The sequence below is a fragment of the Saimiri boliviensis genome, chromosome 4 (assembly GCF_048565385.1).
Source record: "Saimiri boliviensis isolate mSaiBol1 chromosome 4, mSaiBol1.pri, whole genome shotgun sequence".
Lineage (NCBI taxonomy): Eukaryota > Metazoa > Chordata > Mammalia > Primates > Cebidae > Saimiri > Saimiri boliviensis.
In genome coordinates this window covers 33,478,526-33,494,982 of record NC_133452.1, presented here as the reverse complement: position 1 = coordinate 33,494,982, position 16,457 = coordinate 33,478,526, and the positions used below count along the sequence as shown (strand labels likewise).

General features: G+C 35.9%; 1 protein-coding gene across 9 annotated transcripts in view; it reads right to left on the bottom strand.

The window, feature by feature from the left end:
* Window positions 1-7,770: 7,770 nt before the first annotated feature.
* Window positions 7,771-16,457, bottom strand: part of BCLAF1 (BCL2 associated transcription factor 1) — a 33,687-nt gene continuing 25,000 nt past the window's right edge. For all 9 annotated transcript variants that reach the window (XM_010343027.3, XM_039467277.2, XM_010343030.3 and 6 more), the window contains 2 exons: window positions 11,307-11,519; window positions 7,771-11,155 (listed from right to left, as the gene is read on the bottom strand). In XM_010343027.3, the coding sequence (XP_010341329.1) occupies window positions 11,150-11,155; window positions 11,307-11,519 (219 nt within the window). In that variant the 3' untranslated portion in view covers window positions 7,771-11,149. The remainder of the gene's footprint in view (window positions 11,156-11,306; window positions 11,520-16,457) is intronic.

Below are 16,457 nucleotides of genomic sequence, written 5' to 3'. Positions count from 1 at the left end.
GAAGCCAAGCACTATCCCCGAGGGTTTTGCAGCTTTGCAGTGGCTAGGATTCGTTCATTCGTTCGTTTACTAAATACACCTACGTATCCAGGCGACCGCATATGGGCCGGACACTCTCCTGACTTAGCCGAGGATGGACATCTACTTAGTAGGCAAGGCTTCAAGTGACATGCCACAGCGAAGCTCGCTGTTTCCTAAAAGCTTTTGGCTGAGACTCTCAGCAGGTGATAACTCAATTTTCATTTCTGAGCTGACGTTATTGGCTTCATACCAAATAGCTTCCTCTTCTGAATTTCAGCAAGAAGTGCACCGGAGTGACATAACAATTTAAGATGTGTGCCTGCTACTGACATAATTTTAAAATGTAAGTTTGGAACGAATTTGTATATGGCCAACATCATTTACTCATTCAACCAATAATGAGTATCTACTAGGCGGCAGACACCATTCTAGGTACGGAAAATGGCTTAATGAGCAGGGCAGGTCCTTGTCCACCTTGAGCTTACATGCCAGTGGGGCATCTAGCTCCATTCTAACCCTAACTTGCTTTTCTCTATAGCACTTATCACCATGTATATTTAATATTGCTTCCCCTATCTCCAAACTAAATTGTAGACTCCAGAACAGGAATTTGTTTTGATCCATGCTGTATCTTTCCCCAGTGCTTTAGAAGAGTGCCTGGTATATAATAGGCATTCAATCTATTTGTTGAATAAAATAACTAGATGTGGGATGACAGAAAAAGATTTGAGACTAAGCAACTAGCAAAACAATTGATAGCAAATATAGTGATATGCCCAGCAGTCTGTGCTGGATAAGGCTGAAAATAAGTGCAGAAGAAGGGTGATGGGTCAGAACCCCGACATGGACTAAATTACAATTTTCTCAAGTTCCTTGTCCTTCCCTTTGCCCTTGTGAATAAACCACTTTATAACCTCTTCCCTTTCCCAGTCTCTTATCAAACAGCAAATAGGGCCAGAATGAAAACACCCCTCCAGAATGAGAAGGGAAACACAACTGTTTAAGCTGCACTATTAACATAGTTTAATATTCCAAATGATTTACGTAGCAAAGGGGACCCAGGTCAAATACTACATCCATGAATGCTTTGCTGACAACTTTCTTCTAAATTCTTCAGATATTTCCTCCATTGTTTACTAAAGCATTCATATTACATTGTGACCAAAAAAAAAAAAAAAAAAAAAAAAATTTATGTGATTGAACAACTTTTTTCATTGCTGATTTTTTTTTCATTGCTTATTTTTACATGAAACTAGATTTTCCTGAACTCTTAGAATGAGATAGAGTCCAGGAAAGCTTTTCTGACACCACAAAGCTAGCTATTCTGTTGATTCTTAGTAGTGTTCAAACATATGGTGGCTTGCTTTCTGAGGTTTTCATGTGTTCCCTTCCCCCAGTTTGATCCAGGCAGAAAACTTGCTATTCACAAGCTGCATGTTACACTTTTTAAAGTATCTAGTTGTAAAATATTAGCTCATTATATTGAATTAGCTCATTATATTAAGCTAGTAACTCTATGTACCTATGGTTTTTTACCTACTGGCTCTGATTTGTCCTTTAAATATGTAACATGTTAAAATGAGGAGATTGGACAAGGAGGTATCAAATACCAGTCTCCCGATCCTATGTGATTTAAATATGTCTCTTCTCTGGGAAGGCCCTTTAAGGATTTGAACACAGCTATCAAGAACCTACCTCAGCCCGGCGCGGTGGCTCATGCCTGTAATCCCAACACTTTAGGAAGCCAAGGCGGGCTGATCAGCTGAGGTCAGGAGTTCAAGACCAGCCTGGCCAACATGGCAAAAACTCGTTTCTACAAAAATACAAAAATTAATTGGGCATGACGGTGTGCGCCTGTAATCCCAGCTACTGTGGAAGCTGAGGCGAGAGACTCGCTTCAACCCGGGAGGCAGAGGTTGCAGTGAGCTGAGATTGCACCACTGCACTCCAGCCTGGGCGACAGAACAAGGCTCCATCTCAAACACTTCCAACTATTCACATGACGCTATTTCATACCTAAAGTTCCTAGATTCTTTTTTAAATATATTAAACATTTTCTCTTTAAACATGGTACTCCGAAACACGCAGGGGTGACTTGACAATGAAGGAAAGATTAACAATATAACTTTCCTGATCACTGCAAGGTGAACTCTTATTCAGCACATCAAGACAGCCCAGATTGTATTTGTTTCTAGCAGCAACAGCCATACAATTAAATCAAGCCTCTATCAATATGCAACTATCATTCTTTCATTTATACACTCAAGGACCATTTATTACATAACTACAGTATGGTGCCATGCACAATATTAAACACTAAAATTTTATTCTAGCAGAGACACGTTAAATGGAATGAATTGCTAGCCTAAAGGTATGTGCAGGATTCAATGGCCTCAGAGCAAAAAAAGGAATTGGAAATTTTTTGCTATGGTGAAAGACTAGATAGGTAAGTGAACAAGAAGTAGCAAAAGGCAAGGTGGCAAAAAAAGAGCTCATAGGGAGTTCCTATAGGTCATCATGACTAAGGTTCAGACAACAGGAAGACATCAATTTGGTTTTAAAATAATTTTGCACTGGAAAAACATCCCATAGATGGCAATATAAAGATGAAATTTATGGGTCAAGTCCAAACTAGACCAATGCAACAATTGGGGACAGTGATTAGCATCTATTATTTAGGTGGAGGGTGTGGTGGTGGAGAGGGAAAGACAGAACATACTTTATAGGGATGTCCAATTAGCTAAATGAATAAAGGAAAGAACATCAGTTTGCAGTAGGATGGGGTACAGATGATGAATTCTGTTTGCAGTGTTGAAGTTCCAGCAGAACTATCCAGGGAAGAGTTGGAGGGAAAAAATGGAGTTCAGGAGAGAAGTTTAAGAGGTCAATTTCAGTCACCAGCATTTAGATAAAAATATTTGAAAACCTCTCATTCACAAAGTACTTCCATGATTCTTGTTCCTTCCCCATAACCAATGCTATGTACTACTATTTACTAATTTTTGCTACCCCCTTTCACTTTATAAACTTAGCCATAAAGACAAAAGCTGTGAAATGCTGGATTCGAAGTGTTAGAACATGTTTAACACTGAAATATGAGTACATCATGAAAACTCCCTGTTATCTATTCGAGTTACTTTCAGGCCCTCATCTGAAATCTGTATTGCCTTTCTACTTCCTTTTAATCAATAAGTTTTTAGTTATCTTTTAACTTTTGGAATATTCGAATGGTAAAATGGCAAGGGAATTTTGTGTAATAGTAAGCTTGGAAATTTTGAATAAAAACTGGAATTTAAAATAATATGAGGAAAGTTTTGACACTGAAAATGTTTAGTACTGAGAGGTTTAGTTTTCTCTCACTTACATTTTTCTCGTACACCTTATCCTATTACACGTTATAATACTTTATGCCAGAAACTCTATTAGCTCAGGAAAAGATCCATTTTTGTCTAAAGTCCCTCTTATATAAGGAAGTCATTTTCCTTGATGAGCTTTAAACAATTTAGCACTGAGTTGGCATTCTCAGGGGATTTTGAGGTATTAGAATGGATGTTCTCAAATGGATATTTAACCCTTCAGGCACTTGTCACACCTTAAAACTTTTTCAAAATTGTTATTAATCACACATTTCCAACTAATCTTTTATGACTTAGGATTAACACTATGATATTGTGTAGCTCTGTTATGCAGTGATGATCCTAAACATTACTTAGCCAGGCAGGACTTAGATCAACCCATTATGGTATTTTAACTTACTTCTGCTGTCCTTTTCCTTAATGATGACTGCGACTACCAAATGGCTTGTCAACAGTACATTCAAGATAGGTTGTGGCTGTTGTATCTATGAAATTTATTACTGAGCAGTGTTATTTGAGAACTACTTTTGAACCTTCTCCATAACCTACTTTGTTGTATCAATACTCACATCTAGTTCTCAACTTATTCAGTAACATACTGCAGGGCTGAGATTTGTCTAGGATAGCAGAAAATTATGTTTAAAAAACATGTCAACATACCATGTGTCTAAAATTTTGAGGCTTCCCAGTGTTTAGGAGAGGCGAGTTTAAATAGATGAACTCTGAATAAGAACTGGATCCTTAAAAGTACAAAAGAGCTACTAAAAGAATCCTTATTTGCATATTGTACCCCATTATTTGGAGCCTAATTCATTCAAAAAATAGGGCCTATGAATATATAAACCAAGAAAATATTAATTTTCATATATTATATATAGTGCAAGAATAAAAAGGACAGTCTAAAGTTACATCCATGTAACAGTTGCTTTAAGAATATACATCCTAATCCAATTTACTCTGCTATGTATTCCTAATACCTGGAGCACTATCATATTCAGACACGACTGTTTTAAGGCCTATTATTACTGTTACACACTCTGCATTATGTCCTCAGCCACCAGAAAAAAAAGTGTCACATGAAACACTCATTTGAAAACCTGTTCCTATTCTAGGAAGACTTACTCTAGTAATATAAACATCTAAATGAAAACGCAAGGACAAGTATCTCAAGATGCGGAAGCAGGAATAGTTATGCTCCCCAGAAATGGTTTCATTTGATACTGAAAATTGCATACCTTGTAAGATATATTGCCGAGTTGAAATGAGGAAACTGAGGCCAGTATATAAAAATGAAAAATCCAATTTATTCAGCAATTTATTCAGCTCCCAGGCAAGGTTCTATGGTCCGGGACGGGGCCAGAGAAGTCGCGTTTAACTTCTCAGGGCAGGGGGTTTTATGGGGGTCAGAGGCGATTGGATATTGGGGAAGCAAAGCATAGACAATTTCATTGGTTGTAGGGAGACAAGGCCTGGAGGGGGCGAGCCACTATAGGTAAGGAGGCGAGACTTATCGAGGGGAGGGCTGCCACTGGGTAAAGCTTGGCGGGATTTCTTAAATTTTCGCGGGTTCAAATGTATAGTTTAGTGCTGAGAGTGCATAGTTCAGTGCTGAGGTTCAAATGCATAGCTTAGTGCTTAAAGTGCATAGTTTAATGCTGAACATAGACCTGCGAGCAGAATGCAGAAGTGGGTGAGGGGAGCCCGTATGGAGAAGCCAGATGCTGAGTCAGGTGTCCTGATATCAGGCATGGAGAGGGGTGGGTGTTGTCCATCGGGGTCCCAGCAAGGCTATCGACCTTACATACCTTATTTCCCTTTTTGATATAGCTACTACTGGCCAATTCAAGCTCTGAATCTCTTTCCTTTTAGTGACAGACTATTTAGCCAAATACTTATTTTCTAGTGTTGCCCAAGTTGAGAATAGAGGATAAAATCAAGATATAATATTGTCCTGAGAGGACCAGACAGCTAAATCTGTTAACTACATGAAAAGCCATATGCCATTTCTTCCCAATTATCTGATCTCCCCACACCTCAACTAGAGTTTTCTATATAAAGCTGACATTCCAGAATTTTATATAACTCAGTTCTGTTAACTGAACCGTATCTTTTGTGAAGGACAAATATTCTTGTTTATAAATATGAAGATCATCTTAAGGTTATATCAAGAGGAAAAAGTATACTTTGAAACCTAGAAAGGACTCTTAAAAACTATGTTTTAGTTTTCCAGTAAGTCATGAAATTTTTCCTTTTAAATAAGAAGCCATCCATTTTTCACTCCAAGTTTAACTTTCATGACTTTTACATGCCATTTTCCAATTAACAGTACAAATTAAAATTAAGTTCTAAAAGATAGTCATTTTTCCCAGCTGACATATCCCCTTAACTGCAGTATATGAACTCTACTCAGAAATCTGATTCGTCAGTTATATGTTGAGGTGGTATTACTCCACAAATCTGTTTTTTCAAGCCATTTTAATAACAGTATGCTGACATCAGTTAATCACTGTTTTTTTTTTGTTGTTGTTGTTTTTGAGACAGAGCCTCACTCTGTCTCACACTGCAACCTCCACCTCCTGGGTTCAAGCAATTCTGGTGCCTTCACCTCCCAAGTAACTGGGATTACAGGAGCGTACCACCATACCCTGCTACGTTTTATATTCTTAGCAGAGGCGGGGTTTTGCCATGTTGGCCAAGCTGGTCTCACAACTCCCGACCTTAGGTGATCATCTCAGCCTCCCAAAGTGCTGGGATTACAGGCATTAGCCACCACACCCAAGTACATTTGACAGTGATACTCAACTTCTTCCAAAACAAAATTCTGGAGTGGGAAAATCTTTTGGTAAACTAAAAAATAAATAAATCCTGCCGGCTGGATGTGAGAAGCATACTAAATTAAAAATTAAAAAATTCTGGCTGGGGTGGTGGCTCACGCCTGTAATCCCTGCACTTTGGGACACCCAGGCAGGCGAATCACCTGAGGTCGGGAGGTCAAGACTAGCCTAGCCAACATAGTGAAACCCTGTCTCCACTAAAAATGCAAAAATTAGCTAGGTGTGGTGTAACATACCTGTAATCTCAGCTACTCAGGAGGCTGAGGTGCACTTAAGATTCCTTTTCATGGCAATCTTACAAGTATCCTGAGAACTCAACAGAAAGTTTAGTTTTCCCTTCTAGTACAAGAGAGACTGAAATATTTTCCATAGTGAGAGACTCAGTAAGGTAGTAAACTACTATTCTGGAGGGCGAGTGCTTTTTATTTATTGTGGCTCTTCGCAGACCATGAAATTTGCAATCACTATGACAGTACCAAGGAGTTATCATTGCCAAATACACAGTTCATGCTGTGACTGTAAATCATTTCACACCACCTAAATGTACTGTCACTATCATGTACTTTTATTAAAGGGAGAGCTCATTATTAATGAATCTGGAAGCTAGCCAACCCCAAAAAATTAAGAAAAATTCAATTCAGATTCTTGGGGGAAAAGTATTAAAGCCTGCTCATCCAACCCTTTTCTATTTTCAGTATTACCTTCTGCACTTTATAAGTGTTACAAATCAGTTCACTGTGGCAAAACGCCAAAAGTATCCATAAGAAAAATTTTCCTATATACTGATTACACTTAAGATACATTATGTGAATTTTTCTAGTTGTGGTGAAATGCTGTCCTAACAATTCGTTTTAATTAGTGAGATACATTTTTAAAGGCTCAAGGTATAATTTGGTAACATAAAGAAAACTGGTACCCTTAATTAAACGTACAAGTTTGGTTTCATTACCATCACTGACATATGTTAATCATTAGTGCAAGTTTTTAAAACAAAAAAGTCCAGCTGATAAATCAACACAATCTTCATGGCTCTCAAATCAATTAAATACTAGATTCCACACATTCCTGAATCCTAAGAAATTTAAAATTTATTCAAACTTCATTAGTGTAGTTATTTTTAGTAACCCCAATAAAATTTGAAAGAGACTTAAGTATAGTTTCAACTACGTGAGAACTCTAAACATATAATAGACATTACTTTCTAATTTTAAAGTATACTCAAGAGATTTGAGTCTAGCCAAATTAATCCGAATGTCAATGAAGTTTACTTCTCCATTTGCCTTCCCTCTTCAGCAACTTTGTAAACTGAGAAGGGCCCCTGTACTTCTCTTCCTGGATGTAAAAGTATATTATTCCACAAAGAAACTTAAGGTACATCCCCACCAAAGGGATTCCAGTTGAAACCCAAAAAAAGAAAAATAAGTTAAATGTCCCTAATAATGTAGCATACTCTTATATAAGAAATTTTTATATAACAATTATCCAGTATAATTAAGCTACCAATGATCTTACACAATCCTTTACATGCAAACATACATACACAGTTATTTCTCTCACAATTTTTTTTTTTTTTTTTTTTTTTTTTAATGATGAAGTCTCACTCTGTTACCAGGCTGGAGTGCAAGGGGTGCCATCTCGGCTCACTGCAATCTCTGCTTCCCAGGTTCAAGTGTTTCTCCTGCCTCAGCCTCCTGAGTAGCTGGGATTACAGATGCATGCCACCACACCCAGCCAACTTCTGGAATGTTTAGTAGAGATGGGGTTTCACCATATTAGCCAGGATGGTCTCGACCTCTTGTTCTCGTGATCCACCCGCCTCCCAAAATATTGGGACTACAAGCATGAGCCACCACACTTGGCTCTCTCACAAAATTTTTAAGGGATAATTTATTTGTATGAGTCGAAATGTGTCCGTTTGTCTTAGCACACAAATTTCCGTGAAAATGCTTTGTTAAAAGTTGACAGGATGGCACATGGTAAGAATTATATCAGATCTTTTTTTTTTTCTTTTTTTTTGAGACGGAGTTTCGCTCTTGTTACCCAGGCTGGAGTGCAATGGGGTGAGTAAAAGTACAATTCTTTTTATTCACTAGCTACTATGTTTTTAGAAAGAGAAGTAATCACCTTATTATGGGTGATAAAGTCCCAAATTAATGTTAAGAAAAAAAGGATTAAACTAAAAATCTAGAATTCCTCTATTTCAAAATAATGGCTTACTTAGATTTACCAACTGTAAAATTTCACATTTTCCCAGGGGAAACAAGAAAAAAAAAAAAAAATCAGTAACAAGGTTTGAGGAATTTTATAAGGCAAAATTTATCAAGCCTTAACCACACCAGTAATCTTCCTAACAGATGTGCTGATATTCTAAAATCTAGAAATAGGCCATAGAACTAAGTGGTATAGAATAGACACAGGTTAAAAAACAACAACAACAGCCGTTATTACTTGTGACATTTTATTGGCATATGACAATTTACAAGGGTCCCTGTTGCATTATACATCACACTGAGTAAGAATCGTTTAGCCATCTACATTCAATCTTACTGGGTAATATTTTCCTCAAGTTATAATTCCCAACACTTGATTTTACCTGTGACAAAAGGAACAATAGTAATTCCTGAAGTAGACTGTAATTTGAAAAACATTTTGCTTTTAATATAAAAATTCCTAGATGCTGAAAGGTACACATACACACCTAAAGAGTCATGGCCTTCTTAAACAGCTTTCTTAATCCTTTCTGGAAATATCCTTTGGTTCATTTTTATTGCCTTCTCTAGGCAAAACAAAGTCTGTTAATGCAGATATCAAAAAGTTATTTCCTAGCACTTGTAAGCAAATATCCTTACCAAGAGGAACCATTCAACTTTTATAATGTAGTAAAGTGTGGAGTTAAACTGTGGCTTAAAAAAATATACAGGCTACTTTTTATATGCTTGGATCTGAAAAAGGTAACATCCACAATGACGTTCTGTTACAGAGTTCTCACAATCACCCTAGCCTAGTATTATATTCTGGTATCATACTCTTTCCTCAATTTTGTTTAACAGAATCAAAGTAACCAAAGGTTAAAGTAATGCATTTGAACTTAAAATATAACCTGCCCACAGGAATTAAGTGGCTTTATTCCCACTCCCTATAAATTTCGCAGATCTTTTACCTATTGTCTTAAGTGGATAAGCACATAGTCATGCACACAGATTTGATGTCTAACCAAATTTAACCCTTATGTACTTATTTGGATACAGAAGGGTCATGAAAATTCTGAGTTGGGATTACATCCATGTTGCTTTCACACGTAAATATTATTCTGAACAGGACAATATTAGTTATGTCCTGATTAATGCAATACATTACTTGCTTTGGCAGTTATTTCCTCTGCTTTAATAGACAATTTCAGAAAGACATGTTAAGGAGAGAAATTACAGAATACTAAGGAGCTGAGGGCCATAAACATCACATATGTTGAGGTTGCTTTTAGTTTTGTTTCCAACAGCTCAGCTCTTAACCAATGTCCCTGACTGTAAATCCAGGTTGCTAGATGCATTGCAAATCCTCAAAAGTGTTAAAGATGAAAGAGCAATACACTTAAGATCTTCAGAAGTTTACATTAACAGAATAAGCATTAGCTCCTTTTAACACACACAATGAAATTAATAAAATGTGTCTAGTTTTATATATGCCCATAAAGCAGACTTAAAATTGAAATTTACTATTTCAGATTTTCACTTAAGAGCTATCATATAGACACAAAATAAAATTCACATTTGAAAAATTATCTACCTGAAGAATAGAACCCTTAAGAAAAAGAAAAAGCCATTTTACATACTGCAACTGAAACGGGAGGGAAAAAAACCAAGTTAGATCAATGCGGCCAACAAGCTTCCTGCCAAAACTTTTATTGGTGTCACTGGAAAAACAATTTACTTAAAATACTATTAATGAACAGTATGTTATGTTTCTCTATTTTTACTAATAGATTTACTACAAACTAATGTTCAGCTCAAATAAATATGTAAGATATAAAATCAGGTACTAATGTATCAACTTATTCTGCAGAATAAACCTCCTCCATACCAACCCCAGGATTACAGGTTTTGCTCTGTTTAGAACTAAGATGTTCAGTAGGAATGGGGTTTCTATTTGCAGCATTATTACAAACCAGTTTCCTCTCGCAAATAGCTAATATCTAAGACCATGACTCAAACTATCAAATTAGAAAAAGAACACTCAATTTTGAACGCAAATAGAAAAGGCTCCTAAGAATGTTTATAGGCCACTGCTTACTTTCAGTAAAAATAACATTTTCTCAAACTTTTCAATCTAATTTTTAATAGCTTGTACTTTTTAGTTATTGGCAAAGCTGTTTTTATACGTTCTTAAGCATTTGCTTAAGTTCTACACTAGCTTAGTTTACCAAAGTATCAACTTTTTGTCTGTGGTGTACTTCAAAAATTAGTCACCCTACAATGTAGTGTGTTCAAATTAAACAGATGTATTCAGTTAAAATAATTAGTGTAGTCTCTATAAACAATTTCTGTTCCAGGATTTATATGCAGAGCTAACGTTTACTTCAGAATAAAACATTAACAAACAGGGAAGGAAGAGAATCAGAACTTTCACAGAGCTGTACTTGACCGTATCTTATAGACAAAGCAGAATTACAATGCATGTAACAAAAACGTTAAAAGTTTTTTTTTTAAAGTCGATAGTTACAAATATGGTACGTAACAATTTTCTACTTTATTTCAGTACAATTTTCAACATACAGTCTACTATTTCTCAAGATATTTGAAGACTTAAAACAAAATTTCTATAGACTAGTTGCAAACAGTAAAATTTAAGTAAAATGCTTACATTCTTATTTGAAAACAAAATTTCAGGTAAAAAATGGTGGGTGCAAGTTCTGCTCTCTGTTGCAATCTTACTTCATATTTATTATTCCTAAAAGAGAAAAATTAAAGATTAACAGAAGATGTGGAGAGTAAAAAGGAACCATATTAGTAACTGTTCCTAAAAATGAAATAATTAACTAATTCACCCACCAAACCTATACCAAAAAAATCTGTCAGAATCACAAGTTGAAATCTTGTACCTTTTCTTCCTTGCGTCTGTCCTTCTTTTCTTCATTATTTTCCATGGTCTCTTCTTCATCTTCAACAATCCCATCCCCTTGGTATTTGTCATGAGTCCATTTAGGACTGCTACCTGATTTTTTGAAGTTAAAGCGCCCTCTGCCACGTTGAAAAGTACCACGACCTCTTCCTCTTTTGGCCCAATAATCCACACCATCATCTCTGTCGTCATGCTACAGAAAGGTTAAAAACAACTGTCAATGAAATGTGTTTCTTGTAAAGATGATGATCATTTCTCCAATCATAAATCACAGTATTAATCTTCTGAAGACTAGGTGTATGAGATTGGTAATATTCTAAAACACATCAAAACAAAACCAGTAAAACTGAATTTTTCAACAAAAATATATTCCATCATCAAGAGAGTAACTACATCTTACTACTTAGCAACCCAAGCACTGAGGGTCACCCAGACAATCATTAGGAGAATCTCAACTGCTAAATTACCATTTTTGGAATTCTGAGTTTTGTTTTTTTTTCCCTATTATTATGGCAATCTAAGTCCACTTGTTATTTTATCTCATTACATGTGGCCATATGCAATGAGATAAGATAACCAGCTTTTCCCGACAAAATTACCTTAGTCATAAAAATGCAGAAAGTCACAAAAATATCATTACACTATAACAACATTCACTAAATAAAAACCGGTGTTATTTTATATTTTATATATAAAAGTAGATTTTAAATCTTCTGAGATTTAAATCTAGATCAATGTATAGTACCTATCAATGTTCTGGGCTAGAGAATTTCAGTGGTAAATCATGACATGGTGCCTAGAGTTAACACCTCACTCAGCTCTTCTTCATCCATCTGAAATGTTATCACATTTCCAGCTTTAATTATTCATTAATTGTATTCAAATACAGATGTTCCCCAAGTTGTGAATTGTTCTATTAAGCAAAACAATCTGCAAAACTGTAAAGTACTTGACTTTGTAGATGAGTAGAGATGGGTATTATGCATACAAAAGGTCAAAAAGGAGTACTATATGTAATTTAATTAACTGCTAATAATTTTTTGGCTTTGTCACCCACAAAAAATGGGAAATAAAGCACACTGATGACCCTTTATGAGAAAAGGGGGTATAATGCTAACAAAATGTTATGTAATCTATGGAGTACTAGTAGTGAGCAACCATCCAAAGCCGCTAAAACTTTTTTTACATAGTATGTGACATGAGTATTTTTTTTTTTAAAACACAGAATGTGCCTCTGGACATACTCAACTGATTAACCCCCTTCACAGCTTGAAAAGTTCAATTATATGGGTAACTAACAGACTATATGAAAGAGAACTTACCAACTGCTAATCATCTATGTTCACCAAACCAATGAAAGCTTACTAGGTAGAGGTGTACATGACTCTGTAATCAATGAATTTTGGAACTATCAAAAGTGTAAATTTAAAGACAGGAGCATTTATTACAAACCCAAAACAAACTACTTTATAACAGTCTGCCACTAAAAATAATTCCCATTCAACTACATAATTTCATGTTTCCTTATTGCATTAACATACCCAACTTTAAAGTTTGTATTTTTTTTATGATATTTATGTAATACTCCATGGATTCTAGGTTTTGGAGAAGCATGAGTTTAAATCTTATCAGAAATTATAACGACTTTGGGCAACCTCTCTAGAATTTACTTCCTTACTTTAGTAATGTATTCCTTGAGGGAACACAGATCAGTGCAGAGTGCCTGGCCCAGTGTCTGACATGCAAGCACTCCATAAATGGAGGCAAAAAATGTTTTTATAGTGCCTAATATGGGTCTGGCACTGTTCTGAACACTTCACATGTTTTTTTTTTTTCATCTAAACCTCACAACAACCCTCTAAAATACTGCTACTATCCCCATTTTAGAAATAAAGAAACTGAGGCACAGAGAAATTAAGTAACTTGCCCAAGGTCACAAAGCTAGCCCTTTCTTCTACCCCTTGTGACCATCACCCATAAAGCACACTTCCCAGATACTTTGGTGGCAGTATATGATTACCACAGCAGGTAGCTAAGAGCAGAAATGGAAAAGCCAATGGCAAAGCTAGGCACTAGGGTTAAACTAGCCATTGCTTTTAATATACAATTATCTGAAACTTGGTAAAGACAACAGCAGCTAAACGAATTGTGTTTTTCATAGGGTATCCTGGCAGCTACTTGAGATTTTTCATGCTAAACATACTCTTCATACTCAAATTTTTATACCAAAGATTTCAATCTCATTATTAAAATTTTTAAATTTTAATTATCTCAGATTACAAACAGCCAGAAGTGGGATATTTATACACAGCTAGGAACACATTAACAAAGGAGTCTATATTAGAACCAAGAACTTCTGAATCATCTATTCTCCACTGATCCATCAAGTTTCAAAGGGTTAATCATCAAAACTCCAATCCTGAACCTCCTTCCCAAACAGGGATTTTCTTTTCCTTTGAAGACAGCAACTCAACACCGAGAACCTGACTACTTCAGTACTTTCCCACTTGCTACAACTCTTCACACACACCCCTCCATAGAATTTTGCATTCTAACTAAATAAAACTTCTATCTTTCCTCGAATTTTTATTATTGAAAACGTTATCATACCTTTGCATAAAACAGAGCTTAGAGATAGGAAATTTCAGAAAAGAATGCAACAAAGATTACTATAACTCAGTATTAGACAACAAATATACAAGCCTTTCAGAACCCTGACTCTGGAGCCCAATGAACGGATTTAAATCCTGACCCCAATGCTACTAGCCACGTAACTCTGGTTAAGCTACTCAACCTCTGCACCTCAGTTTTTTCCATCCATAAAAATGGAGTAACAGCCCCAACTCAAAAGGCTTTTATAAGTATTAATACATACAGTACACTCAGAACGGCACCTAGCATAGTACCTAATGCTAAATAAATGTTGTCCATTATACTAAGTATTAATGTTTCATCCATATGAGCAAACTCTTACACTAGTCAACTGTTCTGAAAGAACCTAAGGGAATGAATGTCTAGTTTTAGACTTTTCTTCTGAATCGTATTTTTCTTTTCTTTCCCTCAACATTAGTTGCCTGAAAGTTTCCTTTACATATAAGATACAAAATCTTTTAAATTCAACTATCCATGTGAAAACCAAAGTTGCCATTTTAATGGCTCATAAGCAGACCAAAATAATTTGCGAATTAATTTATAAGGGAAAAAGTGTGTTAATTTTACTTGAAATTCTAGTGAACATCAGTCTGTGGTATGTTTTATACAGAGACCAAGATTTTTAAATATAACCCACAAAAACAACATATAAAAATATTACTCCTACTTATAAATGGCTGAATTCCTAAAATAAGACACTCTTCTTAATGAAACTACTGCCTAATTAAAAGCCAACCCAAAATGAGTTGTACTAGTTAAGGGATAGCACACTCTTAAGAGAATGCCATAGAAAAATGGCCTAAACGTTGTATTATTAAATTGTTAGAAGTGGTAAACAATTACTATCTACATGCTCACCTCTCATTCCCTCCTAACTCTTTGACCTATCATTATTTGGTTTACTTCTTCCGACATTTTTACTCTCACTTTTCACCCCACTTTTTTTAAAATGTTGGTCTTTTTTATCTCTTCTGTGATCTTATCACAGCTTTAATGGTGTCCTATAAAATGACAGCACTTAGGTATTTGTTTCTTTAAATTTGAATTAGCAACTATCCACTGAACAGTTCCATTTCTCCCAGGCACTTCAAATTGAACCTGTTCAGAACAGAACCTAATTTTCCGAAAGGAGCTTCTTTCCTATAGATTCCTTTAGATTCTTTCCTCTCACTATCAACATCCCTGAAATTAAGTCCCTATAAATGTTACTTCAACTTTTCTCAACTCTAGCCCCTTAGTTTAGGGACTCAATATTTCTCAAACAATTTAACTTTTAATAATCATGCTGTTTGTAAACTCTGCTTAAAACTCTATTTCCTTTCACACTGTGGCTCCTTGTACTCAATTTTCCCAAACTTATACCAACCATCTAGCTATCTGAGTACCAGAGTTCTCTATATCATGCTGTTTCACTCCTGCTATGTGCAGTACACTTGCCTACCTCTTAATGTCAAGATTAAAGTGAAGTTCCTCTACAAAAATCTCTCCTAATCACTCTCTCTTCTTTGCAAAAATCCACCTATTCCTTCTGTGGGAAAAACCACCATATGTATTTAGAATGTTTGTTTCTCTACTACTAGTCTCTAAGTCAAAAATTGGAATCACGGCCGGGCGCAGTGGCTCAAGCCTGTAATCCCAGCACTTTGGGAGGCCGAGGCGGGTGGATCACGAGGTCGAGAGATGGAGACCATCCTGGTCAACATGGTAAAACCCCGTCTCTACTAAAAATACAAAAAATTAGCTGGGCATGGTGGCACGTGCCTGTAATCCCAGCTACTCAGGAGGCTGAGGCAGGGGAATTGCCTGAGCCCAGGAGGCAGAGGTTGCGGTGAGCCGAGATCGTGCCATTGCACTCCAGCCTGGGTAACAAGAGCGAAACTCCGTCTCAAAAAAAATGGAATCACATCCTACTTGTCTTTCCATCCTTAGTACCTAGCATAAACTAAGTCTGTTAATACATAAATTCTTGAATCACAAAGTAGATGGATCTTTGAAAATTTTCCATACCTCAATCAAATGCCTTTTACTTTCCAGAATGTCAATTCAAGCCACTCAAGAAGCATAAACTGAGAAAACATTATGCATAATGCACTGTAACTTTTTTTTTTTTTTTTTGGGTTCTTGGTCATTAACATGCCAAAAAAAAGAGGCAAATGGAAATGTACTTTTGAAACATACTGTTTTTCCAGACAAAAATAGAGATCCACTTCAAAACATAGCTATAACCTCTAACTAAGTAGATATGTCATGAACATTCACAGGCTTATTCAAATGTATTGATAAAAAGTCAACTAAAAAAGTCAACAATTCTTCAAGTCCAAAACCATTCTCCTTCATGAAAGCAACTAGTTTTCAAAACTAGTCTCTGAAACATCAACTCTCTGAAAAGCCATGACAAAAAAAAATGAATACTTAACAGTTTTGGTATGTTTCTTGTCCACCTCTGTAAGGCAGGAGGGACCCTCTTCCCCATGCCAAA